The sequence below is a fragment of the Panthera leo genome, chromosome A3 (genome assembly GCF_018350215.1).
Source record: "Panthera leo isolate Ple1 chromosome A3, P.leo_Ple1_pat1.1, whole genome shotgun sequence".
In the NCBI taxonomy this organism is placed as follows: domain Eukaryota; kingdom Metazoa; phylum Chordata; class Mammalia; order Carnivora; family Felidae; genus Panthera; species Panthera leo.
In genome coordinates this window covers 61,190,692-61,218,346 of record NC_056681.1, presented here as the reverse complement: position 1 = coordinate 61,218,346, position 27,655 = coordinate 61,190,692, and the positions used below count along the sequence as shown (strand labels likewise).

Genomic DNA, 27,655 nt, shown 5'->3' with positions numbered 1-27,655 from the left:
CCTTTAAAAAACCAGTTGAGCTATAGAACACCTTGATTGCTTGAACTGCAAAGAACCATGGCCGCATAAAGAAGCTATGCTTCTTCATTTATTCTTCACCACTGAAAGGAGAGTTGAAACTTGGATTATATTTGGCTCTTGATTGTATTAAGTGATCAGAATAAAATTACTATGATTCTAAACTTTTTCAAGCATTTCCTGGTTTTTGCTCATGCTTTCTCTATGAACATCTATTGTTTCAGTTTTCTCTGAATACTTTCCTTTTGGGATAAGGCCCATCACTCATCCAATGTGCTTCTGTTGGGGGTGACCCATTACCGTGTGTAAGACGCAGGGCAGGCCAAAATCATGTGGCCTCATCCCTTTCTCCACAGGGGCTGGTCTAATTCAGAGGCATGTGATCCAGGGAAGACAACAGTCCTTTTGTAGGATTTGATTAGTGGACCCTAGAAAAGGTTAGCTCTTTCTTTTGGATCATGGATCTTAAGGATGTGCACTTTTGGCTGCCAGGCCTCTTCCCCATTATGTGAGAGAGGACCAGCCTGAAAATGAAGCCCGAAACAAGAAAAACAGTCCCAAAATGGAGGACAAGAGCCCTGGCAACAATCAGAGGTTTGTATCCAGCTACGCCTACTGTATGATATTAATATTAAAGTTGTGAGGTTGTTACTCTAGTGAATCGGTGCAAATGAAGCATTTCTCCTCCAAGGAATCAAACACATTTTTAGAACTAAATAGGACAGATTGAGTAAAAGAAATCTTTATCCAAAGCTTTCCCAATAGACATTTTCTCCCCACACTGAATGTTATCAATTTTAACAGTCCCATCAGTGGCCTTCATAATATTCACAAAGGATGTACCAACTGAGTCATCTGGTTGAAGAGTCAAGTTGGAAAATAACAATCTTTCCACTTTTTGTGGTTTAGAACAATTCTCAATACACATTATGTTGCTCTCAGCTCATAGCGGTTCGATTAAATTTTTCTTCCAAAAATAACTTAGAGGAAGAATCATTTACTTTATACATATTCAAAAACAGAACTCATCCATTTTCTCCAGTGTTTGTGGAGGGAAATACTGGTCTAACCCATTAGATACAGCAAGTCTGTCTCCTATTTTGGTTTCTCTGTTTTAAGTGATCAGAGAAAATCCTTTGTTGTTTTCATTTTGGTTTCAGCATATTGGCGTCAATATCCTTTTCTTCCTCGGAATCTTGATCTGGCATCCAACTGAAAATAAACATATAATTAAATCAGATTTTGTACAACACAATTAAACACAGCTTTGGTAAGTGGTCTCAATCTGTGACAGAACTAAACCACTTTCCAGCACAGTCAAAAAGGCAACTGTCAGAGCTACCAAGAAAAAAAAAAATAAAGATGGCATTAAAAACAAAAGTTCCATTTAAGGTCCCAATAAGGATTTTCTTCTCAAGTAGAATCTGAATTATATTTATATTTTTCCCTCAACTATACTCAATATGTGTGCTTCTAGCAAACTTAATTTTTTTTTTATTAAGTTTTGTTTGGGTTAATATTCAGATGTATTTGAACTGCACCAAAAAAACATAAAATACGTAGGAATAAACCTAACCAAAGAGGTGAAAAATTTGTACACTCAAAACTATAGAAAGCTTATGAAAGAAACTGAAGAAGACACAAAACAATGGAAAAACATTCCATGCTCATGGACTGGAAGAACAAATATTGTTACAATGTCGATACTACCCAAGCAATCTATATATTCATCCCTATCAAAATAACACCAGCATTCTTCACAGAGCTAGAACAAACAATTCTAAAATTTGTATGGAATCAGAAGAGACTCTGAATAGCCAAAGTAATGTTGAGAAAGAAAACCAGAGCACATCACAATTCCGACTTCAAGCTGTATTACAAAGCTGTAATCATCAAGACAGTATGGTACTAGCACAAAAACAGACACAAAGATCAATGGAACAGAATGGAGAACTCAGAAATGGACCCACAAACGTATGGCCAACTGATCTTCCACAAAGCAGGAAAGAATCACCAATGGAAAAAAGATGGTCTCTTCAGAAAATGGTGTTGGAAAAACTGGACAGCAACATGCAGAAGCATGAACCTAGACCACTTTCTTATATCATACACAAAAATAAACCCAAGGGGCGCCTAGGTGGCTCAGTCTGTTAAGTGTTGGACTTTGGCTCAGGTCACGATCTTGTGGTTGGTGGGTTCGAGCCCTGCATCAGGCTCTGGGCTGGCTCTGGGCTGACAGCTCAGCCCAGAGCCTGCTTCAAATTCTGTGTCTCCCTCTCTCTCTGCCCCTCCCCTGCTTGCACTTTGTCTCCATCGAAAATGAATAAACGTTAAAAAAAATTTAAAAATAAACTCAAAATGAACATTGAAATGTATTTGAAATCTTTAAACAGTAAATCACACCTAACATTTAGGGATTAAAAATGTTTAAAGTATCTACTCATAGGATGACTACATGTTCTTTGACTTAAAGCTCACAGTGCAGCCTCTTCCAAGGTTGTGGGGTACGTAGAGGGTTTTAAAGTCAGTATATAAGGCAAATTGGCATCTTAGAGGACTAATAGTGAATCACTCTTGGACAAAGGCTGTACGAATCTATTAGTCCACTCAGGAGTTCCCTAGATGGCGCTTTCTAGTGTCAAAGTAGAAGTAATACATAAATAATATTATCCACATTCTTTTTTCTGAATGATCTCACTTGCAACATACATGTAATTGCTAGGTCATTCACATAATTTTTAGCATACCTAAAATTTTTAGCATAAGCTTTGCAAAAGCTATATAGCCTCTTACCATTGATCTTTTACATTCAAAAAATGAGTATTTCAAAGCTTTGCAGTTTCCTTCCTTCAGACACTGTCGAGGGGATTTCCCTTCCTAGGACACAGAAAACAATATAAATACCTGGAGAATTTCCTCACAAAGTACAAAATAACTATCGTTTTGAAAGTAGTGCTTTTTTTTTAAAGTTAAAAAAAGTAGTAAATTATATGAGAAAATATTTTGTGATTCATTTTGACTGCTGATGTTTAGGGAGAACAGGATAGAATAAAAAAATGTATCAAATAATTTTGGAGCACTTTTTAGGGTGCCCTTGAGTTCTTGAAAATACTAGTGTCCATAAGATACTTTTCTTTCAAATTTTTATGTGTCTCGCAACTAGTATTATTAGCTCCTTATGGGTAAGAGAGTAAAGGTGAAAGTAATATTTTTTTTTTCCCTTCAGTGTTTCTAAAATTTTTACACTCCAGAACTCATCAAGATAGATGAGTGGACATGCATACATGTACACATGCATGTACATACGAGAGATCAGGCCGGCTGTAGTGGGAAATGGGTTTGTTCTGGAAGGACCTATCAAGTGGCTTTAAAGCCTCCAGGTATATATCCTTTTAGTGCAAGCACTATTACCTCCAACACATCCCTGCCCCCCACCCAACGGTCAAATTCTCTAATTTCAGAAGCACAACCACATAGAACTGGAAGAGGAAGGGGAGATGTTAACAGAATTGAGACATATTTGTGAGAGAAGATCTGCCTGGGCCTGATGTGAAATGAACCCAACTTTAAGCAGTGAAAGCTAAAAGAAGGCTAAGAAGCAAACTGGACTAAACCATTCCCTTCCTGCCAAGGTAAGAAGCACCTATAAGAATGCTCACTGGAGAAACTTATTTTTGATTCTTAAATAAGATTTTTTAAACTATAACCATTAAAAATCAGACTTGACAAAATTATATCTGCAAAACTAGGTGAGAGCTAGAATTTAGTATGGGTTTTTCAAGGTAAACATGGAACAAAAATTTTAATACCTCTTCATAATCTTAAAATATTTTTTAACAAAGACATGTTTAACTTAACACGAAAGCATTTAAATATGCTGGACACACAGAACATCAATAATGTGCTTCAGAATTCAGGGGCGCCTGGGTGCCTCAGGAGGTTAAGCGTCTGACTCTTGATTTCAGCTCAGGTCACGATCTCATGGGTCATAGGATTGAGTCTGGTATTGGGCTCTGCACTGGCAGCATGGGGCCTGCTTGGGGTTCTCTGTCCCTCTTTCTCTGCCAAGCCCCTGCTCAGCCTTTCTCTGTCAAAATTGATAAATGGACATTTAAAAATATATATACTTCACAATTCAAAGAGGCAAGATTAAAATTTAATTGCAGCAAAACTTCTCTTTTTGGATGCCCTATCTTATTAATTTGTCTATTAACTAAGCCCTCACAACAACTAATTTACTTTAAAAAATATTCAGAATGGCCCCAGATCAGTTCAGTGGGAGGTTAAAAAATGTTAGATATTCCTGCTCAGACAGGGCTTTTACAACCAGGTAGCAAAGAAGGTATACATGTAGAAATGCCAACCGGCAGTGTGGCATGTCACATAGTAGAGAAGTGCCAGAGGGTAACAGGGAGAGGTGCTAAAGGGGTTCTGTTTCCCAGGAATGTAAATATATAAAACAACATCTGGAAAAAGTTGACAGGACTTAAATTTTCTGAATTACCTGAGCTTTAATTACATCAAACTGTGATACGCAATTTGTGAAGAAAAAAAAAATCAAAACCTTAACATTATGACTACCTATTAAGGAAATAAAACATACACTGCTTATAAACATTAGCCTCATGCAGTGCTTGGCAATATAAAGGAAAATGATGAAACCTTCCTACTCAAGGTGAGTTCCAGTGTAAAATGGGTCAAGCAATTCTGACTGAGAATAAAATGACCCTGGCTCAGTGTTAATTTTAAAAGCTCAAACAGCCAGAATTAGGTGCCCTAAAATCAGAACGTTGTTAGTGTGGTACTGAATGCTTAGAATGTTAATAAGGAACCTAGAATACTTACTACTCAAATAGAAACATCTGGTGCATTCATGCACTGGGAAAAATGTAACCCCAATTTCATCAACTCTTCATCATCCAGGGTTTACCTTCAAGCAGATTTTGGCACCTCAACCCCACCACTGCAACCACTCCTCCAAACCTTTATTTTGCAAGTGCCATGTCGCCCTTCTTGTTTTTACTGTGAAAAATGCTACAGGGTACCATATCTGTGGCATTCCCAATTCTTGGGAATCTTGCCACTTTCTAGTCTGTCTGCCTGCTTAGGTTCTAGATTTTAATTGTCATCTATATCAGTGAATCACAAAAGTGAATCAGAACAGAGTAGCAAGCTTTCCTGCACTGTGTTCCACCCTAAAACTCTGTAATAAGATGTTGCCGATGGGATGTTTGTTGCCCATGTGAATGATGTGAAGGCAAATAGAAGAGTAAATAAAACTATACCAAAGACTAGAACTCTAAACTGATGCTTCCCCAAACGGTATCTTTTTCATAAGCTTTCATGCCAGACTGCCAACTGCCTAATGGAAAGATCCATCTAATTCTAAGAGAGATAGAGACAGGTTAATTCATCCTCCTTCACCTCTACACCAAATGGCAGACTGCCAGTTGTCCCTTAACATTTAACTCTTCCTTTCTTGTGAGGCATATGGCTGCGCTAGATTTCCCAGCCACACTTGCAACTGGGTGTGGTCATATGACTAAGTTCTAGCCACTAGAATATGTGAGGAACTGAAATGTAAATCTTCTGCGTTGGTCCTTAAAGGCAAGTGACTTGCCCCCTCTTATCACTTCACGTCATCACGTCATGGCCTGATGATATGGAAGGAAGGCAATCTTGGACCACGTGTGTGAGAATAACATCCTGTCTCCCATCACAGCACCTAAAACCACAAGATCAACAGTGTCTGGGTCTATGGAAGGCTGAGGGGAGCTGTCCAGGACCTATTTACAGGCACACACAAAAAGCAAAAGAGAATTTTCTTTTTTTTTTTTTTAATTTTTAATGTTTATTTATTACTGAGAGAGTGTAAGGATGGGAGGGGCTGAGAGACGGGGAGACACAGAATCTGAAGCAGGCTTCAGGCTCTGAGCTGTCAGCACAGAGCCTGACACAGGGCTCGAACTCACAAATCGAGAGATCATGACCTGAGCAGAATTCGGACGCTTAACTGACTGAGCCACCCAGGCACCCCAAAGAGAATTTCCTATCTTGTTCAAGCCAATGTTATTTTGGGTATCTGTACCATGTACCCGAACCTATATCCTAACTAATACACTCCCAAGCTTATTTACCTTCTGAGGGCAAGATCAGTGATTCCTGGGGCGCCTGGGTGGCTCAGTAGGTTAAGTGACTGACTTCGGCTCGGGTCATGATCTCACAGTCCATGGGTTCAAGCCCCGCATTGGGCTCTGTGCTGACAGCTCAGAGCCTGGTGCCTGCTTCGGATTCTGTGTCTCCCTCTTTCTCTGCCCTTCCCCCACTCACACTCTGTCTCTCAAAAAATGAATAAATGTTAAAAAAAAAAATTAAAAGATCAGTGACTCCCAAACATGGCTGTGCCCAAGAATCAACATGGGATACTTTTATAGGGGTAGGAGGAGCAGTGGGATCTATACTTTTAAGCTCTCTGCCCCATCTCCAGGTAATTCTGATTAAGTCAGCAGGTCTGAGAGCTTGTTAATGGAGACACACAGGAGATAACCTGTGATTCAGGTTTCTTGAGCATAGTTTCAACCTTTTTGATTCCCCAGGAGTCATAAAATCCTAAGAAGTCTATCCAAGAGCTGCCTTTTGAATCTTTTTCCTTGCTTCTCCTTTCCAGCCCCACAGGGGTTGACATCCTCACCCCCATTACCCTGAGCTTCTCTCAAACCCTATAGTTCCTTGACTATTTCCCATTGTAGCACATAGAACTAAATATTTATTTTGAATTCCTCCTGAGAGTCAGGTCCAGCAGCTTTTCCAGTGGGTTAAAGATTAGCAAGGAAGACTACAGCATCCATCTGCTAAAAGATCAGATTAACTTTATACAAGGAGCTAAATCTTATCATAAATGAGGTCATTCAGGGCAGACACAGACCTCAGCAGAATGTCCCTTGGTCTTCAGAGTCCCTAGGAGGGGCATGGTAGGCTGTAGCTGCCAGTGACACTATCTGACAAGGTATCTGTCCTCTTATCTACAGACCTCAATGTTTTGCCTCAATACTGCCCTTTTACACTCCTCTTGAAGTCAGGATGAATTTAACATAAACTGTACACACATTCCCATTTAAAGTACTTTTTACAAACATCATGTTCTCTTAATTGACCAGCATCGATAAAGCCACATATTCAGCTAGGGAAAGCAAAGTCTGTGCCGTGTGTCCTGGCCATCATCTCTGCCCAGTTTTCCAGAGATCTAATTTCTACACAGGAGGGAATGTATCCCAATCATCTGTATATCCTCTGAATTAGAGCTTGGCACTCAAATGCTGACTAAATAAATGGATTATTGCAAAAAAGCAACTTGGTATCCTCCTTGCCTTCAGTTTCCTCCTCTACAGTTTCTTTTCTCAGTCCCATCGTGTACTTTTTTCCCTTGACTGCTCATCTCTATGGCCTTCTGATGCTGAGTGTCAGGAGAAAATCTAGGGCCCTCACTCTGACATACAAGGGCTTTCACACGACAGTCTTCCTCTCAAGCTTTCTGTCACATTCCCTATCACCCAGGCCTAAGAGGGCACTACTAGCTTCTCTTGGTCACATCTCTCTGATTTGCCCATGCTGTTCTTTCAGCTTCTTTCCTCAACCACCACATTCCCCACTCTTTTACTTGATAATCTACTACTCCAACTTTAAGACTCAGATCAAATGTCACCTTTTCTGTGAGAAGTTTCCAAATTCTCAAGTTGCTGTTCATTGGACTCCTGTAGCATTTGTTTCCAAATCTCATCATTAAACAAATATTAACTAAATGCTTACACAGCCCTTATTACAGGAATTTAGCTCCTTACATGTCTATTCTTCTCATCCGACTAAACTCATTTAAAGTAGTGACTGAAACAATTCATCTTTGTATCACCAGTGCATGGCATCATGCCTGCCACTTACCGGGCGTTTACTAAGAGCTGGCTGAATATCTGCACCAATGAAGCAGCAGATTGGAAACAGCCCTGGACAGGGGAGTATAAATACAGGGCACCTCAGTTTCCTCATCTGTGTAAGAGAGCTGGACTAGAGAACCTTAAATTCATAACAACTCAAGCTTTACGACACAACACACCGGAGTGACCAGTCTCACTTGACTGCTAAAATCAGTGAACCAAATGTAAAACATTAATCAGTAGAAATACTGATACAGCTTTATGATGGATATCCATTTTGGGGCAGTTGTCTTTCCTTTGAAATAAGAGCAAATTACCCAGGTCCCCAGTTAACTCTGGACCTCACTGCTTGCCTCACTACACTAAGATTGAGAAGACGTGGCTGTAGTGAGGGGAATGTAGTGAAAGCAAGATACAAAATAGTGGGAAAATGGAGCTGCTTCGTTTACAACTTATCCAGGAACGTATCGAACTCCAACTCAGAAACAAACCCAAACCAAGAGAAAGTAAATATAGCATATATTCAGCCATAACTGAACGGAGAAAGGAGAAACTACTAGTCAATACAGTGTACCAGGTTTACGTAATTCTCTGTTAATTTAGAGTCTCATTTCCTAATACGCAAGAAACCTGTCTCATTCTCCTTTCTATCTCCTGAAGCTAGCAGTGGCAGGCAGCATCTAATACATGTTTCTTGAACCGAAATCGTTTATCTCCAATTTAACACCGGAGGGAGCTGAAGCTCCGACAGCGGATGTGCCCAGGTTCATTAAACTGGAGCTGTGATCTACACCTAGGACTTCTAACTCTGGGTCCCGTCTCCCGACCACCACCGCAGGCTGACCGGGAAACCTTGGCCGGGCCCTGCCTCTCCGGTTCCAGCGTCTCATCACCCCGAGCGCCCGGCTGCGCTACCTGGAGCACACAGTCCGACTGCAGCAGACATGCGCCCAGGTCCTCCTTCACGCCCGCGCACGCGCCGCCCTCCGGCTTATCCTCGTAATACCGGGGCATGACTGCGAGGGGGCCCCAGCTGCCGAGACCCGCTTCCGTCCGCAACGGCTGCGACCGGGTTGGGAGCAAGCGACACTCGCGACGGCAGGAACCGGAAGCCGGCAGAAACAACTTCCGACTGGCCCCCGGAAAACTACGGGGCGCGAGAGGCCGCGGGCGCGGCGGAAGTGGGCGCAAGTGACGCGTCGGCCCCCAGCGCCGGCTACGTTGCGGGAAGGGAAGTCGCACCGGCGGGGGCTGGGCTGGGCTGCGGGGTTGGGCTGCGGGGCGGAGGTGGAGGGCTGGCTTGGACCCCTTGGAGGCCGCAGCGGGGCTCCAGGTGAGGCTTGAAGACCGCTTTGCCGGGGCGCGGCTCGGGCTCGCTAGGTGTCTTTTCCTCCGGCACCTCCCGGCCCGATGTCCCTCGGCTCTGGAGTGGCCATACCCGGGTCCGGCTGCTCGGCCTGCGGTAGAGTTGTCAGAAACAATTAAGGACGCCCAATTACACTTGAATTTCACATAAACCACGGACGACGTTTTAGTGTATGTCCGACACAATGTTTCGGACATGCTTATGCTAAAAACTATACCTGTATCTGAGATCCAAATGTAACTGGGCGTCCTGTGTTTTTATTTGTTAAATATGGCAACCCTGCCCGCAGCCCCAGGCTGACGTGAGCACCTGGGCCCCGCGAGGCGCTGCTGGCGTCTGGGGGGCTGGGGAGTGGAGCGGGGAACTGGGCTGCCGGGACGTGGGGGCTGGACGGTGACCTGCGCTCACTGGGCTTCTGGACTGATTCCAACCGCTGCCATTCCCTCTGCTGAACTATTTCAGGGAGTAAAACACTGTGGACTTGAGTTTTGTTTTTATGTCACATTCTAGTGAGAATTGCTTGATGGTCTTGCACTGATGGACCTGTGTGAACAGGCCATTTATTTTTACCTTGTCGATAACGTTTCTAATTGGCTGTTAAAAAAACAACAACAACAAACCTCTTCCCTTAAAGACTTGATGGTTAAGAGCACAGGATTTTGGGGGCGCCTGGGTGGCTCAGTTGGTTAAGGCGGGCCACTCTTGATTACCGCTTGGGTCGTGATCTCAGGGTTCATGGGTTCGAGCCCCAGACTCCCTGCTTACAGCACGGAGCCTGGTGGGAATTCTCTATCTATATATCTATATCTATATCTATATCTATGTCTATGTCTATATCTATATCTATATCTATATCTCTATATATAGTGTGTGTATATATATATACATATATATGTCTATATATATGTATATATATACATACATATATATATCTATATATAGTGTGTCTATATATATGTATATATATCTATAGTGTGTGTGTATATATATATACATACATATATATATGTATGTATATACATATATATGTATGTATATATATATACACACACACTATATATAGATATATATATACACACATATATAGATACATATAGATATATATATACATATATATATAGATATAGATATCTATCTATATATATGTGTATATATATATATATATATATATATTTTTTTTTTTTTTTTTTTTTTAAAGCACAGGATTTTGCACCCATAGCTATATCTGTGCTCATGAGGGGGTCATTTTACCTCCTAGTGCCTTTTTTCTCTCCCCTTCTGCCGGTGCCCTTTGTCTCCTTACCTCTCTTCTTCCTGCCTCCTCCCTCCCTCTCTCCTCGTTAACAGTAGTTACCTGGGAGGGCTGCCTGATTATTGAGAGAGGTGAAGTGTGGGAAACATACTGACCCTGTTATAAGTGCTATGACGGTTCAGAAGGGTGTGCTGCTGCCCTTGCCTGAAGAGCAGTGATGAGTTCTTGAGCCCCCATACAAACCTCAGAACCATCTCCATTAGCTTTTGACCCCTGTTATCAAGGATTGGGATGGAAATGTAAGATACCATCCCTCCTAAATATCTCACAAGAGGGGTGTTGGTAGCCGATAGGTTCTTAAAATTACACGTAAAAGATTTTTTTCTTCCATCTAGGAAGATGTTACCAAGTACTTCAGTGAATTCCCCAGTGCAGGGGAATGGAGTGTTGAATACCAGGGATGCAGCAAGACACACAGCTGGAGCAAAACGCTACAAATACCTGAGAAGACTTTTTCGTTTTCGGCAGATGGACTTTGAGTTTGCTGCATGGCAGATGCTCTACCTGTTTACTTCCCCACAGAGAGTTTATAGAAATTTTCATTATCGAAAGCAGACAAAGGATCAGTGGGCCAGAGATGACCCGGCTTTCTTGGTCCTGTTAAGTATCTGGCTCTGTGGTAAGTGTTAGTTTCTCTATAAGAGGGTTGAAGAACAAATTGAGTGTTTTAGATTGAATTTGTCATTTGCAGGATCTTTTGTTATAAACATATTGTGGGTCAGAATTTGGGATATTTGAATCTATTTCTTCCTTTCTGAAGCCTCAAAAATCTCACAAGAAAGAATGTTATATTCTTTCTGGTTCTAACGGTCCCAAGCAGATGCCAGAGTAAATTGTTCCCTTGAACTTTGAAGGGAAGAGGACAGAGTCACTCCGTGTCTTTATTTACCACTACTATGGTAAAAAATTGATACCAAATGCAAACTTTCTGTGAAAAGGAATATCAAGACTGGAAATTGCATTCCACAGGCAAAATCCAGAGTGAGAGCTCTAAAAATACGGATGTGAACTTGAGAAACTACTTTTAAATTCTCCGATAAGGTAGTGTGAGAGTCCTAACCATCTTTAGGGTGTTAGATGTAAACATGTAAGATCTTTTTCACCTTTACCTGGACTTAAATATGTGAGTGCCTTTCCAGAACTAGTGGTGTTTTAAATGTTGGGACCACTCTGGTGAACCATAGACTCCACAGTAAACTTCAGATACCTCAGTAGCCATTCTGTGTTCCAGGGTAGTCTGCATTTCTCTGTTAGTTATATATACATATAACACGTCTTTGGGGTTTTGTTTACATGACTGTCTCCTCCACCACACGTGTGGGCATCTGGAGGGCAGGGATTGTGCCCCACATCCCCCAGAACTTAGCAGAGTACCTGAATTTATTATGTAAATCTTTGTTTCAGTGTCCACCATAGGATTTGGCTTTGTTCTGGACATGGGATTTTTTGAGACAATAAAGCTTCTCCTTTGGGTTGTATTCATAGATTGTGTAGGCGTTGGTCTTCTCATATCAACTTTAATGTGGTAAGTACCATAATATTAGTTTTTCAAGTACTGCTGTAGAGCCTACTACATTTGCTTCCTTTAGAGATAAAGTAGCTGATGTAAATTGAAATGAGATAGATGAATTGAAAGCATGAATTAAACATTTTTTTACTATTGATGGATAGTTGACATACAGTGTTACAGTAATTTCAGGTGTACAACACAGTGATTTGATAATTACGTACATTGTGAAATGCTAAGTGTAGTTAGTGTCTGTCACCATGCAGTGTTGTTACAATATTATTGATGGCATTCCTTATGCTGTATTTTTTATCTTCGTGTCTGATTTATTTTATAACTGGAAGTTTGTACCTCTTAATCCCCTCCACTTATACCACCCATCCCCTCAACTCCATCTCCTCTACTAGTTCTCTGTATTTGTGAATCTGTTTCTGCTTTTTGTTCATTTTGTTTTTTAGTTTTCACATGTTCGTGAAATCATACCGTATTTGTCTTTTCTGACTTATTTCGCATTCCTCTAGGTCCATCTGTGTTGTCACTAATGGCAAGATCTCATTCTTTTTTTATGACCGAGTAATATTTCAGAATGTGTGCGTGTTTGTGTGTCTGTGTGTATGTATATATTTATACACCACATATCTTCTTTATCCATTCAACTATTGATGGACCCTTAGGTTGCTTCCGTATCTTGACTGTTGTAAATAATGCTGCAATAGATATTTGTGTGCATATAACTTTTCAAATTAGTGTTTTAATTTTCTTTGGCTAAATACCCAGTATTGGTATTGCTGGATCATATGGTATTTCTGTTTGTAATTTTTTGATAAACCTCCATACTGTTTTCCACAGTGGTTGCTCCAGATTACATTCCTACTGGCAGTACATAAGGGTTCCCTTTTCTGCACATCCTTGCCAACACCGGTTATTTCTTGTATTTTTGATACTAGCCATTCTGACAGGTGTAAGGTGATATCTCATTGTGGTTTTGATTTGCATTTCCCTGATGATGAGTGATATTGAGCAACTTTTCATATTTTATTGGCCATTTGTATTTCTTCTTTGGAAAAATGATCAGGTCCTCCGCCCACTTTTTAATTGGATTTTTTGGTGTTGAGTTGTATAAGTTCTTTATATATTTTGGATACTAACCCCTTATCAGATATATCATTTGCAAATATCTTCTCCTATTTACTTGATTGCCTTTTATTTTGTTCATGGTTTCCTTTGATATGCAAAAGCTTTTAATTTTGGTGTAGTCCCAATGGTTTATTTTTGCTTTTGTTTCCCTTGTCTGAGGAGATAGATCCATAAAAATGTTGCTGAGACCAATGTCCAAGAGATTAATGCTTATGTTTTCTTTTAGGAGCTTTATGGTTTCATGTCTCATGACTAGGTCTTTAATCCATTTTGAATTTATTTTTGTGTATGGTGTAAGAAAGTGGTCCAGTTTCATTCCTTTGCATGTAACTGTCCACTTTTTCCAACACCATTTATTGAAGAGACTGTCTTCCTCATTGTATATCCTTGCCTCCTTTGTTATAGGTTAATTGGCCACATAAGTGTGAGTTTATTTCTTGGCTCTATATCCACTTCCATTGGTCTGTCCTTTTTTGTGCCAGTACCATACTATTTTGATTACTATAGCTTTGTAGTATATATTGATACCTGGATTGTAGTATCTCCAGCTTTGTTTTTCTTTCTCAAGGTTGCTTCGGCTATTTGGGGTCTCTTGTGGTTCTACACAAATTTTAGAATTCTTTGTTCTAGTTCTCTGAAAAATATTGCTGGCATTTTGATAGAGATTGTATTGAATCTGTAGATTGCTTTGGATAGTATGGACATTTTAACAATATTGGTTCTTCCAGTCCATGAAAATGGAATATCTTTGCATTTGTTGTGTCCTCTTCAGTTTCTTTCATCAGTGTCATACAGTTTTTAGAGTAGATGTCTTTTATCTCCTTGGTTAAATTGATTCTTAGGAATTTTTTGATACAGTCATAAATGGGATTGTTTTCTTAGTTTCTCTTTCTGCTACTTCATTATTGAAATACAGATTTCTACATATTAATTTCGTGTCCTGCAACTTCACTGAATTTATTGATTAGTTCTAATAGTTTTTTGGTGGAGTCTTTTAGGTTTTCTCTATATAGGGTCATGTCATCAACAAAGAGTGACAGTTTTACTTTTCCTTACCAATTTGGATGCCTATTATTCCTTTTTCTTGTCTGATTCCTTGATTGCTATGGCTACGACTTCCAGTACTATGTTGAATAAAAGTGACGAGAGTGGACATTCTTGTTTTGTTCCTGATCTTAGAGGAAAAGCTTTCAGCCTTTCACCATTGAGCATGATATTAGCTGTGGGTTTATCATATATGGCCTTCATTAGGTTAGGTACATTCCCTCTAAACCCATTTTGTTGAGAATTTTTATCATGAATGAATGTTGAATTTTGTTAGATGTTTTTTCTGTATCTATTGAGATGATTATATGATTTTTATCCTCCATTTTGTTAATGTGTATCACATTGATTTGCAGATATTGAACCATCCTTGCATCCCTGGAATAAATCCCATTTGTTGAAGTGAAATATCCTTATAATGTATTGATGAATTTGGTTTGCCAATATTTTGTTGAGTATTTTTGGATCTATGTTCATCATGGATATTGGTTTACAGTTTCCCTTTTTTGTAATGTCTTTGTCTGGCTTTGGTACCTGGGTAATGCTGGCCTGATAGAACTGATTTGAAAATTTTCCTTCCTCTTCTGTTTTTTGCAATAGTTTGAGAAGAATAGGTATTAACTCTTCTTTAAGTGTTTGGTAGAATTCATCTGTGAAACCATCTGGTCCTAGACTTTTGTTTTTGGGGAAGATTTTGATTACTGATTCAGTTTCATTACTTATAATAATACATCTACTCACATTTTCTATTTCTTCCTGATTCAGTTTGGATGATTGTATTTTTTTAAGAATTTATCTATTTCTTCTTACTTGTCTAATTTGTTGGCATATAATTTTTCATAGTAGTCTCTTATAAACCTTTGTATTTCTTTAGTGTGAGTTGTTACCTCTCTGCATTTCTGATTTTACTTATTTGAATTCTGTTTCATTTTCTTGATGACTCTGGCTGAAGGTTTATGAATTTTGTTTATCTTTTCAAAGAACCAGCTCTTGGTTTCATTGATCTTTTCTATTGTGTTTTAGTTCCTATTTCATTTATTTCTACTCTGATTTTATCGCTTCTCGGCCTTTTGGCTAAGATCAAGTGTATTTCTACTCTGATTTTTATTACTTCCTTCCATTATCTTCAGGCTTTGTTTGTTCTTCTTTTCTCATTTCTTTAGATGTAAAGTTAGATTGTTTGAAATTTTTGTTTTTTCCTGAGGTATTCTTGCTAGAACTTCACTCTTAGAACTGCTCTTGCTGTGCCCCAAAGATTCTTGGGATGTTGTGTTTCCACTTTCATTCATCTCAAGGTATTTTTTTATTTCCTCTTTGTTTTTTGTTGTTGGCCCATTGTTTCAATAGCATGTCATTTAGGCTTCACATGTTTGTGTTTTTTCCATTTTTTTCTTATAACTGATTTCTAGTTTCATGCTATGTGATTAGAAAAGATCTTGATATGATTTCAGGCTTCTTAAATTTATTGAGGTTTGTTTTATGGCCTAAAATGTGATATGTCCTGGAGAATGTTTCATATGCACTTGAAAAGATTGTGTGTTCTACTGTTTTTGGATGGAGTATTCTGTATATATGTGTTTGTTTTTTTAACTTTTTAAAATTTTATTTTAGAGCATGAGTGGAGGATGAGAGGGAGAGATGGGGAGGGAGGGAGGGAGGGAGAGAGAGAGAGAGAGAATGAGAGAATGAATATCTCAAGCAGGCTCCACTGCTCAGCAGGGAGCCCAATGCAGGGCTTGATCCCATAGCCCTGGGATCATGACCTGAGCTGAAACCAAGAGTTGGATGCTCAACCGACTGAACCACCCAGGCACCCTATTCTGTGTATATGTGTTAAGTCCATCTGGTCTAATATGTTGTTGACAGCCACTCCTTCCTTATTGATTTTCTGTCTGGGTGATCTGTGCATTGATGTAAGGGGGGTATTAAAGTTCCCTATTTTATATAACTGTCAGTTTCTTTATATCTGTTAGTATTTGCTTTGTGTATTTGGGTGTTCGTATGTTGTATGCATAAATATTTACAGTTGTTATATCTTGTTGGATGGAGCCATTTATCATTGTGTAGTACCTTTTTTGGTCTCTTAGTCTTTTTTTTTTTTAATTTTTTTAAATGTTTATTTACTTTTGAGAGAGAGAGACAGAGCGTGAGTGGGGGAGGAGCAGAGTGAGAGGGAGACACAGAATCCGAAGCAGAGTCCAGGCTCTGAGCTGTCAGCACAGAGCCTGAAGCAGGGCTCGAACCCATGAACCGTGAGATCATGACCTGAGCCGAAGTCAGACACTTAACCGACTGAACCACCCAGGCGCCCTGACAGTCTTTTTTTAAAGCGTATTTTGTGCGATAGAAATATTGCTACCCAGGCTTTTTTTTTTTTCAGCTTCCATTTGCATGGAGTATCTTTTTCTATCCCTTCACTTTTAGTCTGTATGTGTCTTTAGGTCTGAAATGAGCCTTGTTGGCAACATTCAGCTGGGTCTTGTTTTCTTACCCATTCAGTCACCTTATGTCTTTTTTTTTAAGTTTTTATTTTAATTTCTGATAGTTAACATACAATGTTACATTGGTTTCAGGTGTACAGTATAGTAATTCAACACTTCCATACATTACCCTGTGCTCATCACAAGTGCACGCCTTAATCCCCATCACCCATTTAACCCATTCCCCCACCCATCTCCCCTCTGGTAATCATCAGTTTGTTCTCTATAATTAAGAGTCTGTTTCTTAATTTGTCTCTCACTCTTTTTTCATTTTGTTTCATAAATTCCATGTATGAGTGAAATTATATGTTGTCTTTCTCTGACCTGTTTTGCTTAGCATTATACTCTCTAGCTCCATCCATATGGTTGCAAATGACATTTCATCCTTTTTTATGGCTGAATAATATTCCTGTGTGTGTGTTTGTGTGTGTGTGTGTGTGTGTGTGTGTGTGTGTACACCCATGCATGCACACACACACACGCACACCACATCTTCTTTACCCATTCATTAACCTATGGATACTTGGGCTGTTTCTGTATCTTGGCTATTGGAAATAATGCTGCTATAAACATAGGGGTGCGCATATATCCCTTTGAATTAACATTCTTGTATTCTTTGGGTAAATACCCAGTAGTTGATTGCTGGATCATAGGGTAGTTCTATTTTTTTTTTAAGTTTTTATTTATTTTTGAGAGAGAGAGAGAAAGGGAGCAGGGGAGGGGCAGAAAGAGAATTCCAAGCAGGCTCCATGCTAAGTGCAGAGCTCGATGCAGGGCTCAAACCCACGAACCCTGAGATCATGATCTGAGCGAAAATCAAGTTGGATGCTTAGCTGACTAAGCCAACCAGGCTTCCCTTGGGAAGTTCTATTTTTAACTTTTGAAGGAATCTCCATACTGTTATCCAGAGTGGCTACACCAGATTGGTTTCCCACCAACAGTGCACAAGGGTTCCTTTCTCCGTATCCTTGCCTACATCTGTTGTTTCTTAGGTCGTTGATTTTAGCCATTCTGACAGGTGTGAGGTGATATCTCATTGTACTTTTGATTTGCAGTTCCCTAACGATTAGTGGTGTTGAGCATCTCTTCATGTGTCTATTGGCCATCTCTTTGTCTTTGGAAAAATGCCTGTTCATGTCTTCTGCCTATTTTTTAATTGGACTGTTTTTTGGGCGTTGTATAAGTTCTTTATATATTTTGGGTACTAATCCTTTATCATATAGGTCATTTGCAAATATTTCCCATTCAGTAGGTTGCCTTTTAGTTTTGTTGATTCTTTCACTCTGCAGAAGCTTTTCATTTTGATAAAGTCTCAATAGTTTATTTTTGCTTCTGTTTCCCTTGCCTCAGGAGACATATCTAGAAAGAAGTTGCTACGGCCAATGTCAAAGAAGTTACTGCTGTTACTGCCTGTGTTCTCTTCTAGGAGTTTTAGGTTTCTAGTGAAACCTCAGGTCTCACATTTAGGTCTTTAATCCATTTTGAATTTATTTTCATGTAGAGTGTTAAGAAAGTGGTCTAGTTTCATTCTTTTACATGTAGCGGTCCAGTTTTCCCAATACCATTTGTTGAAGAGACCGTCTTTTTGCCACTGGATATTCCTTCCTGCTTTGTTGAAGACTGACCGTACAGTTGTGGATTCATTGCTGGGTTTTCTATTCTGGTCCATTGATCTATGTGTCTATTTTTGTGCCAGTACCACTGTTTTGATCACTACAGCTTTGTAATATAACTTGAAATCTAGAGTTGTGATACCTCCAGTTTTGTTTTTCTTTTTCAAGATTGCTTTGGCTATTCAGGGTCTCTTGTGGCTCCATACACATTTTAGGATTATTTGTTCTAGTTCTGTGAAGAATGTTGGTGTTTTGACAGGGATTGCATTAAATGTGTTGATTGCTTTGAGTGGCATGAATATCTTAACAGCACTTGTTCTTCCAATCCATGAGAATGGAATGTCTTTCCATTTCTTTTATCAATCTTTTCCATCTTCTTTTATCAATGTTTATAGTCTTCAGAGTACAGATTTTCCACTTCTTTGGTTAGGTTGATTCCTAGGTATCTTACTATTTTGGGTGCAACTGCAGATGGGTTTTCCTAATTTTTCTTTCTGCTGCTTCATCATTGGTGTATAGAAATGCAACAGTTTTCTGTACAGATTTTGTATCCTGCAACTTTACTGAATTCACTGATTTTGTATCCTGCAACTTTACTGAATTCACTTATCAGTTCTAGAAGTTTTTTGGTGGAGTCTTTCAGGTTTTCTATATATAATATCAAGCCATCTGCAAACAGACAAAAGTTTTACTTCTTCCTTACCAATTTGGATGCCTTTTATTTCTTTTTATTATTTGCTGTGGCTAGGACTTCCAGTACACCCTATGAGTTTTGATTGGAGCATTTATACCATTTACATTGAAAATAGTTATTGATAGGTATGGACTTATTCCAATCTTGTTAGTTTTCTGGGTGGTTTTGTAGTTCTTTCTTTTCTTGCTGTCTTCCTTATAGTTGATCACATTCTTTAGCGTTATGCTGGATTCTTTTCTCTATTGTTTGTATATCTGTTAAAGGTTTTGGTTTGTGGTTACCATAAAGTACATATGTTAACATTCTGTGTATATTGCAGTCTCTCTTAAAGTTGATAGTCACTTAAGTTGGAACACATTCTAAAAGCACTATATTTTTATGTCCCCTACATATTTTATGTCATATTTTACACCTTTTGTTTTTGTTAAGTCTTTTAACTAATTTTTAGATGTGATTGGTTTTACTACTTGTCTTTTAAGCTTCATACTGGCTTTATAAAGTGATTAATGTACTACCTTTATTGTACATTTGCTTTTACTTGTGAAATTTTGTCTTTCACATTTTTCTGTTTATGGCCTTTTCCCCCTTGCTTAAAGAGCTTCCTCTAACATTTCAAGGCCAGTTTTATGGTGGTGAACTCCTTTAGGTTTTGTTTGTCTGGAAAACTCTTTATGTCTCCTCCAATTCTGAATGTTTACCTTGCTGGGTTGAGTATTTTGGTCGTAGTTTTTTTTCTTTCAGCACTGTGAATATAGCCTGCCATTCCCTTCTAGCCTGCAAGTTTCTGCTGAAAAATCAGCTGATAGCCTTATTGTGCTTCTTTTGTACATAAATAGTTGTTTTACCCTAGCTGCATTAAGATTGTCTTTATCTTTAATCTTTGACATATTAATTATTAGTTGCAATGGTATGAGCCTTCTTGGGTTGATCTTGTTTAGGGCTCTCTCTGCTCCTGGACCTGGATGTCGGTTTCCTTCCCCTGGTTAGGGAAGTTTTCAGCTATTATTTTTTCAGGTACATTTGCTGCCCTTTCTCTTTTCTTTCTGGGATTCCTATAATGCAGATGTTAATATGCTTGATATTGTCCCAAAGATCCCTTAATCTATCCTTATTTTTGTTTTTAATTTTTCTTTTTGTTGTTCACCTTGGTTGCTTTCCATTTCCTGCCTTCCAGATCACTCTTCCATTCTTCTGCGTCCTTTAATCTGCTGTTTCTCTCTAGTGTAGTTTTCATTTCAGTTACTACATTCTTCAACTCTGATTGGTTCTCTTTTATATTTTCTCTCTGTTGAAGTTCTCACTAGGTTCATCAAACCTCTCTCGTTTCAAGTCTGGTGAGTATGTTTTTGACCATTACTTTGAACTATTTATCAGGTAGATTGTTAATCTTGTTCTTTCACTTGGAGTATATTCCTCTACCTCCTTATTTTGTTTTAGTTTCGGTATTTGTGTCTGTGAATTAGGCAGAACAGCTACTTCTAGTCTTGAAGGATTGGATTCATGTAGGAATGTCCCACATACACTGTGTATGCCTGCTGACTTTGGCTGGCCGGAGCTGTAGTGGGCCTGGGCTGGGTAGGGGCTCTGGGTGTTGTACACAGGGCGCACCCCAGTGGGCAATCCGAAGCTGAAGTGGGCGTGGGCCCGGGGTGCCCTGGTGGGACAGTGGAGTCGAAATGGGCTCAGGCTGGCAGGGGGGAATCCCGGGGCACTGTGCACAGCGGGAGCCCTGGTAGAATTGGAGCTGCAGTGAGTGTGGGCTAGGTGTGTGGGGTTTACTGAAATGCTGGCCAGTTAGGACATCATACCCTGTTCCAGTCAGAGTGATCAGGTGAGGTGGGGGGACATAAATGGTGGCACTCACCAGCCCGTTTGGCCACAGAATGTGTTCCCACAGGCCTTGGCCATTAGGCAGAGGGTTAGGTTTTTTTAATATTCTGGTTGTCTTTTAAACCACTGCTTTTTTGTGTGTGCCTCAGTGGGGCTTGGGCTGGTGTGGGCTAGGGTCCCAGGGTTCCCTGAAGTGGCCTGCCAGCTATCTGTGCTGTCAGTGTTGGCTTTGGGGGAGGAAGGAGACATCAACGGTGGCACTTGCCAGCTCTCAGACCACTGGAGACCGATTCCTGAGATTCCAGCTGTTTGGCAGATGCTCAAGGGCCGGTTCCTTTAAATTCAGGTGGCCCTTTTAAACTGAGGCTTTTTTTCTATGCCCCGCAGCTGTGGAATCTGTTCCTGGTTCTGTGGCTCTGTCCCTCCACACTGTAGCTGGCAGCATCAGGGGTGGGTGCTGTCACTGTGTCTCTGTCTGGTCCTTCTCTCCTTTGTTGTGCAGAAACTGTTGTCAGCCCTCAGTTTTTTTTTTTTTTTTCCAAAGGAATTAGTCCATATGTTGGTATAGATTTGGTGTGTCTGTGGAGGGGAGGGAGTTCAGGGTCTTCCTCCATCACTATCTGGACCTTGTCTCTTGAAAGCATCTGTTTTGACTGTCAAGATGATTATAACTTGCCCTCCTATGTCAACGTTTGTATCAGAAAATACTCTAAGGGATGGTCTGTATTGTCAAAGTGCAGCAAATAAGTGAACTGAAATCATGATTGTCTCATATTAACAAAGTCCCTGGTTTTGCAAAAATATGCAGTTAGCCAGTTCTGCTTAGGTTGTGTGGATGATGGCACGATTTCCTCCTACATTTGTCAGTGGGTCATTTCTAGATGTTTAAGCTATAGAGGATTATTTCATGGAATCTTACTCTGAATATCTGACATAAATGAAATACATTTGAAAAAGGATTTGTTAAGCTTTTGGTGCCTTCTTGCTCATACACACACAGGTTTTACTGAACAGGTGCGCAGTCTGACTTCTGGGTTTGGTTTAACAGCAGTAGTGTACTGGTGTAAGTGTAGAAATCCAGCATTTGGTGTTTCCAGCATTTGGAGATACAGGCTCCTCTGTGGTTGGCATGCCAGATAAGGGGAATGGATGTGTCGAGTGAGTTCACAGAGGGCCAGCGGTTGAGTAGAGGTTGTGGTCATGTGTATCAGAGAAAACACTATGGAAATTTTAGTCACAGATGGGCCTAGGTTCAAATGCCAGCTCATTTACGTTAATTTAGTCCCAGTCTCCTCTTTTGTAAAATGGAGTTAGTTATCTAATTTTATTTGAAAAGATTGTGGTATGAAAAGTACCTAGCATAGCAATTTTAAACAGGATTTTAAACAAAATCCTAAGACTGTAACCTCTGATGATACGAATGTGTTGTTTTCATTTGTAACTTCTGACTAGTACAGGTTTTGTATGTGCTTGGTAGTCAGGACCCTATGTCATCAATTTAGAATTCTAAAATCTGGCTTAAAAATAATACTAACTAATGTAAGTCACACATTCATTATGAAAATACTCATGAAAAACATGGTATGTGAAACAATTCCAATAAATAAGGCTTTCAAAGGAATCGTTTGTAGCAAACAGGGACTCTGGAGGGCCACAGAAGCCAAGTCATCCTGGAGTTCAGCACCTTTACTATGAGTCCATATTACAGTTTCGGTTACATAGAAAAGGACTCTTTATATTTTTGAAAGCTTACACTGTGTTGTGAATGGTGTTAGAAATATGAGTGATGACATGTGGTTGCTGTACTCCCAGAGGCGCCATAGGAACCAGCAGGAGGAGGTGTTTGGGGGAGATGGGATCGTTGATTCCTGGTACCAGAGGCACAGGCCCAGAAATGAGGAACAGCATGCTGGGTCTGGTAGCACAGGGTGACACTCACCAGTTCAGGAAGGTATGTGGCCTTCAGTGCCGTTCAGAAGAAAGAATTGGACTTTATCTCATAGCTTGTATGTGTTGGTTGGGGAGTGGAGAGAGGTGGGGAACTTGGAGGCTTTAGGGTAAAGATTTAGGAAAAACCTCTTCTGTGGCTATGAAGGAGCTGAAGAAGAGAGGCAAGGCTGGATTTGACTGTGGGGGCCAAATGTAGAGCAGGCCCAGATAGTGTAGGGAACTCAGGAAGAAAGGAGAGAGAGATGAATCAGAGAGCATCCTGTGGTAATCAGGTATGGTGAGAGGAGGGAAGAGTGGGGAGGAGGCAGAGGCCTCCTGTAAGAGAGCCTGCAAGATTTTTGGCTCAGAAGTGACGGATGAGGATGAAGCATTCCATGTTGGACATGTTGAGTTCGGGTGGCTTGAGGATTTTACTGGAGATAAAGGTACAGTAGACACTGGGGTGGGGGACTCCGAACCTACTACAGTCTGGGCCAAGATGAGGACATGGCTGGCATCATTAATGCGGAGGTGGGAGGTGGAAACCACAGATGTCTGAGCTCTCTCAGAAGGAATGTCTGTGTTCTAGAGATAAGACTGGGGACAGAAGCCCGGAAGGCGCTCATGTAAGAAATAAGCAGAGGGGTAGGAGCAGCAGGAGGATCACAGAATGCATGGGAGCTCTCGGGTAGTGAGCTGAATGGTTATTCTGTTTTGTTTTTTTTTTAATTTTTTTAATTTTATTTATTTTTGAGAGACAGAGAAAAACAGAGCATGAGCAGGGGAGGAGCAGAGAGAGAGGGAGACATAGAATCCAAAGCAGGCTCCGAGCTGTCAGCACAGAGCCCAACGCAGGGCTCTAACTCATGAACTGTGAGATCATGACCTGAGCCGAAGTCAGGTGCTTAACAGACTGAGCCACCCAGGCGTCCCTTATTCTGTTTATTATAACGGCCCATGTTCTTAGCTAAAATGGAAGACGTGTTGGTAAGTTAGAGTTTGTTCAAAGTTGCATTATTTTGATATTTTCAGATAACCATGTACAGGACTGGTTTATTAGTATTATATACCTCTTAGTTTTTCTTTTTATTTCCACAGTAGGCATAGCATTTTCTTTACCCTTGAAATGAAACCACACACATAAAAGTCCACTGAGTTTCTGCAGTTGTGTTTATAAAACAGATGATCCTCTTTGTTATTTTCCTTCGAAGGTCTAATTTTCTATTACCTGGGCATTTTACTTTTCATTCACTCATCATTTAACCAAACTCATAGGCCATGCTGTGGAACCAGTGACAGTTGTTCTTACGGCTAGATCTGTCACTGGCCACTTTTTCCTTCCTGGTTCCTCTGGATTTCTGGACCTTTTAATAGAGGGGTGACCTTTTGGGTGTTAGGCCTTGCACCTATTCTATGTCTACATTCTTTCTTTGGGGAGGGTGTCATTGAGGCCCATGCCTTTCAATATCTATACATGGATGAGTATCTCCATTTCCGACCTCCTCTAAATTCTAGATTTCATAGACTTCTTCATGTTAATAGGTATCTTCAGCATAACAGGCCCAAATCCAAACTCCTGCACTGCCCCAGACCACTCTTTCTGCAGTCACCCCACTGTAGTTAATGGCAACTCAATCTTCCATTTGTTTCAGGCAAAAATCAGTCATCCTTGACTGTTCATTTTTTATCTTATTCTACATGCAGTAAACACATCCTCCTGGCTCTGCCCTCCGGTGTAGCATTTCCTGCATGTCACCATCTCCTCTGCTATCACCCCTGCTCATCTCTTACTTGCAGTAGCCTCCCAGCTGGTCTGTTTCCCCTCTTGTCTCTGGAGTCTATTCTCAGATCGGCAGTCAGAGGAACCCCGTCCAAACAGCGAGTCAGACACTCTTCTGAGAACTCCAGTGACTTCTTATTTCATCAAGAGTAAAAGCCAAAGGTCTTAAAGTGGCCATAGGCTTCATACCACCTGGCTCCCTGCTTCATTTCCTACTACTCTTCTCGCTTGTTCCAGGCACACTCGTCTCCTCATCCACGCCTCACACAGGCCAGGTACCCTGCCACCTCCTCTGTCCTCCACCACCTCTGTGTTCGGACTCCCCTCTGCCTGGAATGCTCTACCCCAGGTAATTCCCTCCTTGCCCTTGGTCTTGACCCAGATATTACCTTCTTAGGACTATCCTATTCAATATCGCATTTCAACTATTTTCTATCCTTCTTTATTGCTTAATTTTTCTGCATAATGCCATCTGACGACTCTAACTAGATCAAAGGCAGAGATTTGTGTGTTTTGTTCACTACTTTATCTCCAGTATCTGGAATAATGCTTGGTACACAGAAGGTAGTCAGTAAATATTTATGGAATTAACTTTATTGTATCGTGAAAGAAATTTTAACTTTGCTCTTTAGGTTTATCTCTAACAAGTATTTAGTGAAACGGCAGAGCAGAGACTATGATGTGGAGTGGGGCTATGCCTTCGACGTGCATCTGAATGCTTTTTATCCTCTCCTAGTCATTCTGCACTTTATCCAGCTTTTCTTCATCAACCGTAAGTAGCAGGTGCTTCTCAAATGATCGTGAAAAGTCATCACTGTATGTACTGAAGAGATTCAATGTATGCATCTCTTCCACAGATGTTATCCTGACAGACACCTTTATCGGATATTTAGTTGGAAATACCTTATGGTTGGTGGCAGTTGGCTATTATATCTATGTAACCTTCCTAGGATACAGTGGTAAGTCACAAATCGTTTGGGTTGACTGAAAACATAACTGGGAGAAGCGAAAGTTGCTGCAATAGTAACACAGTTGCTTTTATATGCATTGCCTCATTTAATCTTCACAGTTAGATTTACTTAACCCCATTTTTCAGATGAGGCCACAGAAATTGAGTAACTTTCCCCATGGCCTTGCAGCTGCAAAGTGGCACGGCTGCTCTATAACAGATTTTGTAATTCTGAGGAACCACACGTTAAACCATATTCAATATCTCCCAAGTTACTTGCAGAAACACACGACCCATTTCCTTTTCTCCCTGGCTTTCTGTTTCTTGGTCCCAGCTGCCGGTTAGAGTGAGGCACGGGCTGGGTCTCAGGGATGCCCGTGAGGTATAGAAACCTTTACATGCCTTTCAAGGTGTTAAAAAACCTTTGCCTCACTTTGGTTTTACGATCACTTTATGGTTCTGCAGATGGTCACAGATCAGGCCCAACCTCTACTGATTGGAGGATGTGTTTTCAAATTTACTCTTAGATCCTGCTAGAAGCTTATTTTTCTTAGTGTGAATGAGAAATTTACTCAGTTCTTCCTTTCTCGTCACTCTGAGTGATTAGGACCTTACTGTAAATACCCCTGGTGCTCATGTACGACTGGCTTCTCTGGCCCTTCCTACCCCACCCCCATAGGCCTCTTTGCCAGGGACCACATAACCCCCTCAGATTGTAACACCTTGTTCTGGGCATGGGGAGTCCTTTCTCTAATCCAAGGGACAGGTTTGTGACATATTTGTAATGAATTTTCACATATTTTGAGAAAGTTTTAAATTGTGAATAGCATACTGCAATGTGGTTTCTCTAAATGGGTATTTGCTCACTCTTGGCAACTCCCTCCAATTTAGTTGTGTATGGCTCAGTTTCACTTTGGGGGCTTCCTAGAGGAGAGATGTTCAGGTTGGGATGCATGTGGTAGGGACCCACTAAGTAACTACTGAGCAAAAGGAAACATGGATATCTGGGGACAGATTTTATATCTGAGAGTTTTAGCTTTTTCCTGAAGCCTCGGATGCTTACCGGCTGAGCTCTCCCCTTCTCAAGGTGGAGGTGTGATGCTTTGTATACTGGGAGATCTCAAATAGCTCCGTTATCTTAGAGGTTTCTGAGGCAGTCACCTGTTTAAATCCACCACCGTCTTCATTAATATTTGTGATGTTTTGTCCCTTACTTGTAACCTGTCTGAAGTCCCGAATCTGCTTCTCACTAGGCTTTTGTGCTGAAATAATCCCTCGTCCTGGTTTCTTCACAGCTGTGAGGAGGGGGCAACACAGTGAGAGTAGTCTGTTCTGGCTTTAGAGCAGCATCTCCTGGATCCAAAACATCTTTTGGCTTTCTTTTTGGCCCCACCTGTTGTAATAAGAGCTTTCAGAATGTTCATTAGTCATATTTGCTTTTTTTTTTAAATTGAATCTGGATTTGTTTCTTTTCCAGCATTGCCATTTTTGAAAAATACGGTAATTCTTCTTTATCCATTTGCACCTCTCATTCTGCTCTACGGCCTGTCACTAGCTCTAGGATGGAACTTCACGCACACACTGTGTTCTTTCTACAAGTACAGAGTGAAATGAAAGTGGCGGTGAGACTATCCTGTCTTCCCTGTGCAGCAGGCAGTCTTGGGGAAGTGAGATTTCTCCTGAAACTTGTAAATAAACCATCTTTGTAGATACCTTCAGGGTGTAAAGTTTGCAAGTTTGAAGAAATATATATGTTAACACTATTGTCAAGTACATTCCTTAAAACTAATTAAATGTACATTTCTATAATAAATATTTTTTAAACTAAAGTTTCACCTGTTTTTTGAAAGAATAACCATTTGGAGGACATGGGGATAGTCATGTGCTTCTCACCACTGTTCCGAGGTACTTAGTCTGGCCCCATTGCTAATGGGCTGTATTTTAAACATTGCTGTAGACCACACGATCCTACTATAACCTTCAAAAGCCTCCTCAGCCTGTAATGTAACTCAAATTAAAATCCTTTACAACATTTTCTCTACAAAAGAAACCCCAATTATAGTAGATC

The 27,655-nt window shown here is 40.3% G+C and overlaps 3 protein-coding genes across 4 annotated transcripts in view; 2 read left to right on the top strand and 1 right to left on the bottom strand.

Annotated features, from left to right (window-relative positions):
* Nucleotides 1–8,813, top strand: part of INPP4A (inositol polyphosphate-4-phosphatase type I A) — a 156,202-nt gene extending 147,389 nt beyond the window's left edge. Inside the window, exons 25-26 of one of the 2 annotated variants that reach the window (XR_006200627.1) lie at nt 3,480–3,650; nt 8,785–8,813. Coding sequence is in view for 1 of the 2 variants with exons in the window: in XM_042932045.1 (XP_042787979.1) it covers nt 3,480–3,495 (16 nt within the window). In the remaining variant the exon portion in view is untranslated. Of the gene's footprint in view, nt 1–3,479; nt 3,749–8,784 lie in introns of those variants that run through there. The other variant, XM_042932045.1, reaches the window with a different exon arrangement.
* On the bottom strand, nt 745–9,294 carry LOC122215963 (cytochrome c oxidase assembly factor 5). Its single transcript, XM_042932054.1, has 3 exons — nt 8,862–9,294; nt 2,812–2,895; nt 745–1,230 (listed from the first exon to the last, which is right to left on the bottom strand). The coding sequence occupies exons 1-3, from the start codon at nt 8,958–8,960 to the stop codon at nt 1,189–1,191; spliced, it is 225 nt and encodes a 74-aa protein (XP_042787988.1). The 5' UTR covers nt 8,961–9,294; the 3' UTR covers nt 745–1,188.
* Nucleotides 9,203–27,416, top strand: UNC50 (unc-50 inner nuclear membrane RNA binding protein). Its single transcript, XM_042932052.1, has 6 exons — nt 9,203–9,279; nt 10,960–11,243; nt 12,029–12,149; nt 25,271–25,410; nt 25,496–25,597; nt 27,065–27,416. The coding sequence occupies exons 2-6, from the start codon at nt 10,964–10,966 to the stop codon at nt 27,199–27,201; spliced, it is 780 nt and encodes a 259-aa protein (XP_042787986.1). The 5' UTR covers nt 9,203–9,279; nt 10,960–10,963; the 3' UTR covers nt 27,202–27,416.
* The last annotated feature ends 239 nt before the right edge of the window (nt 27,417–27,655 follow it).

Excerpts from the sequence above, each read along its gene's own strand:
- UNC50 (XM_042932052.1), top strand. The coding sequence starts at position 10,964 with ATGTTACCAAGTACTTCAGTGAATTCCCCAGTGCAGGGGAATGGAGTG. Across the intron at positions 12,150-25,270 it reads CTCATATCAACTTTAATGTG|GTTTATCTCTAACAAGTATT; the intron begins GTAAGTACCATA and ends TTTGCTCTTTAG. Across the intron at positions 25,598-27,064 it reads AACCTTCCTAGGATACAGTG|CATTGCCATTTTTGAAAAAT; the intron begins GTAAGTCACAAA and ends TTTCTTTTCCAG.
- LOC122215963 (XM_042932054.1), bottom strand. The coding sequence starts at position 8,960 with ATGCCCCGGTATTACGAGGATAAGCCGGAGGGCGGCGCGTGCGCGGGC. Across the intron at positions 2,896-8,861 it reads AGTCGGACTGTGTGCTCCAG|GAAGGGAAATCCCCTCGACA; the intron begins GTAGCGCAGCCG and ends TCTGTGTCCTAG. Across the intron at positions 1,231-2,811 it reads TTGAATGTAAAAGATCAATG|TTGGATGCCAGATCAAGATT; the intron begins GTAAGAGGCTAT and ends GTTTATTTTCAG.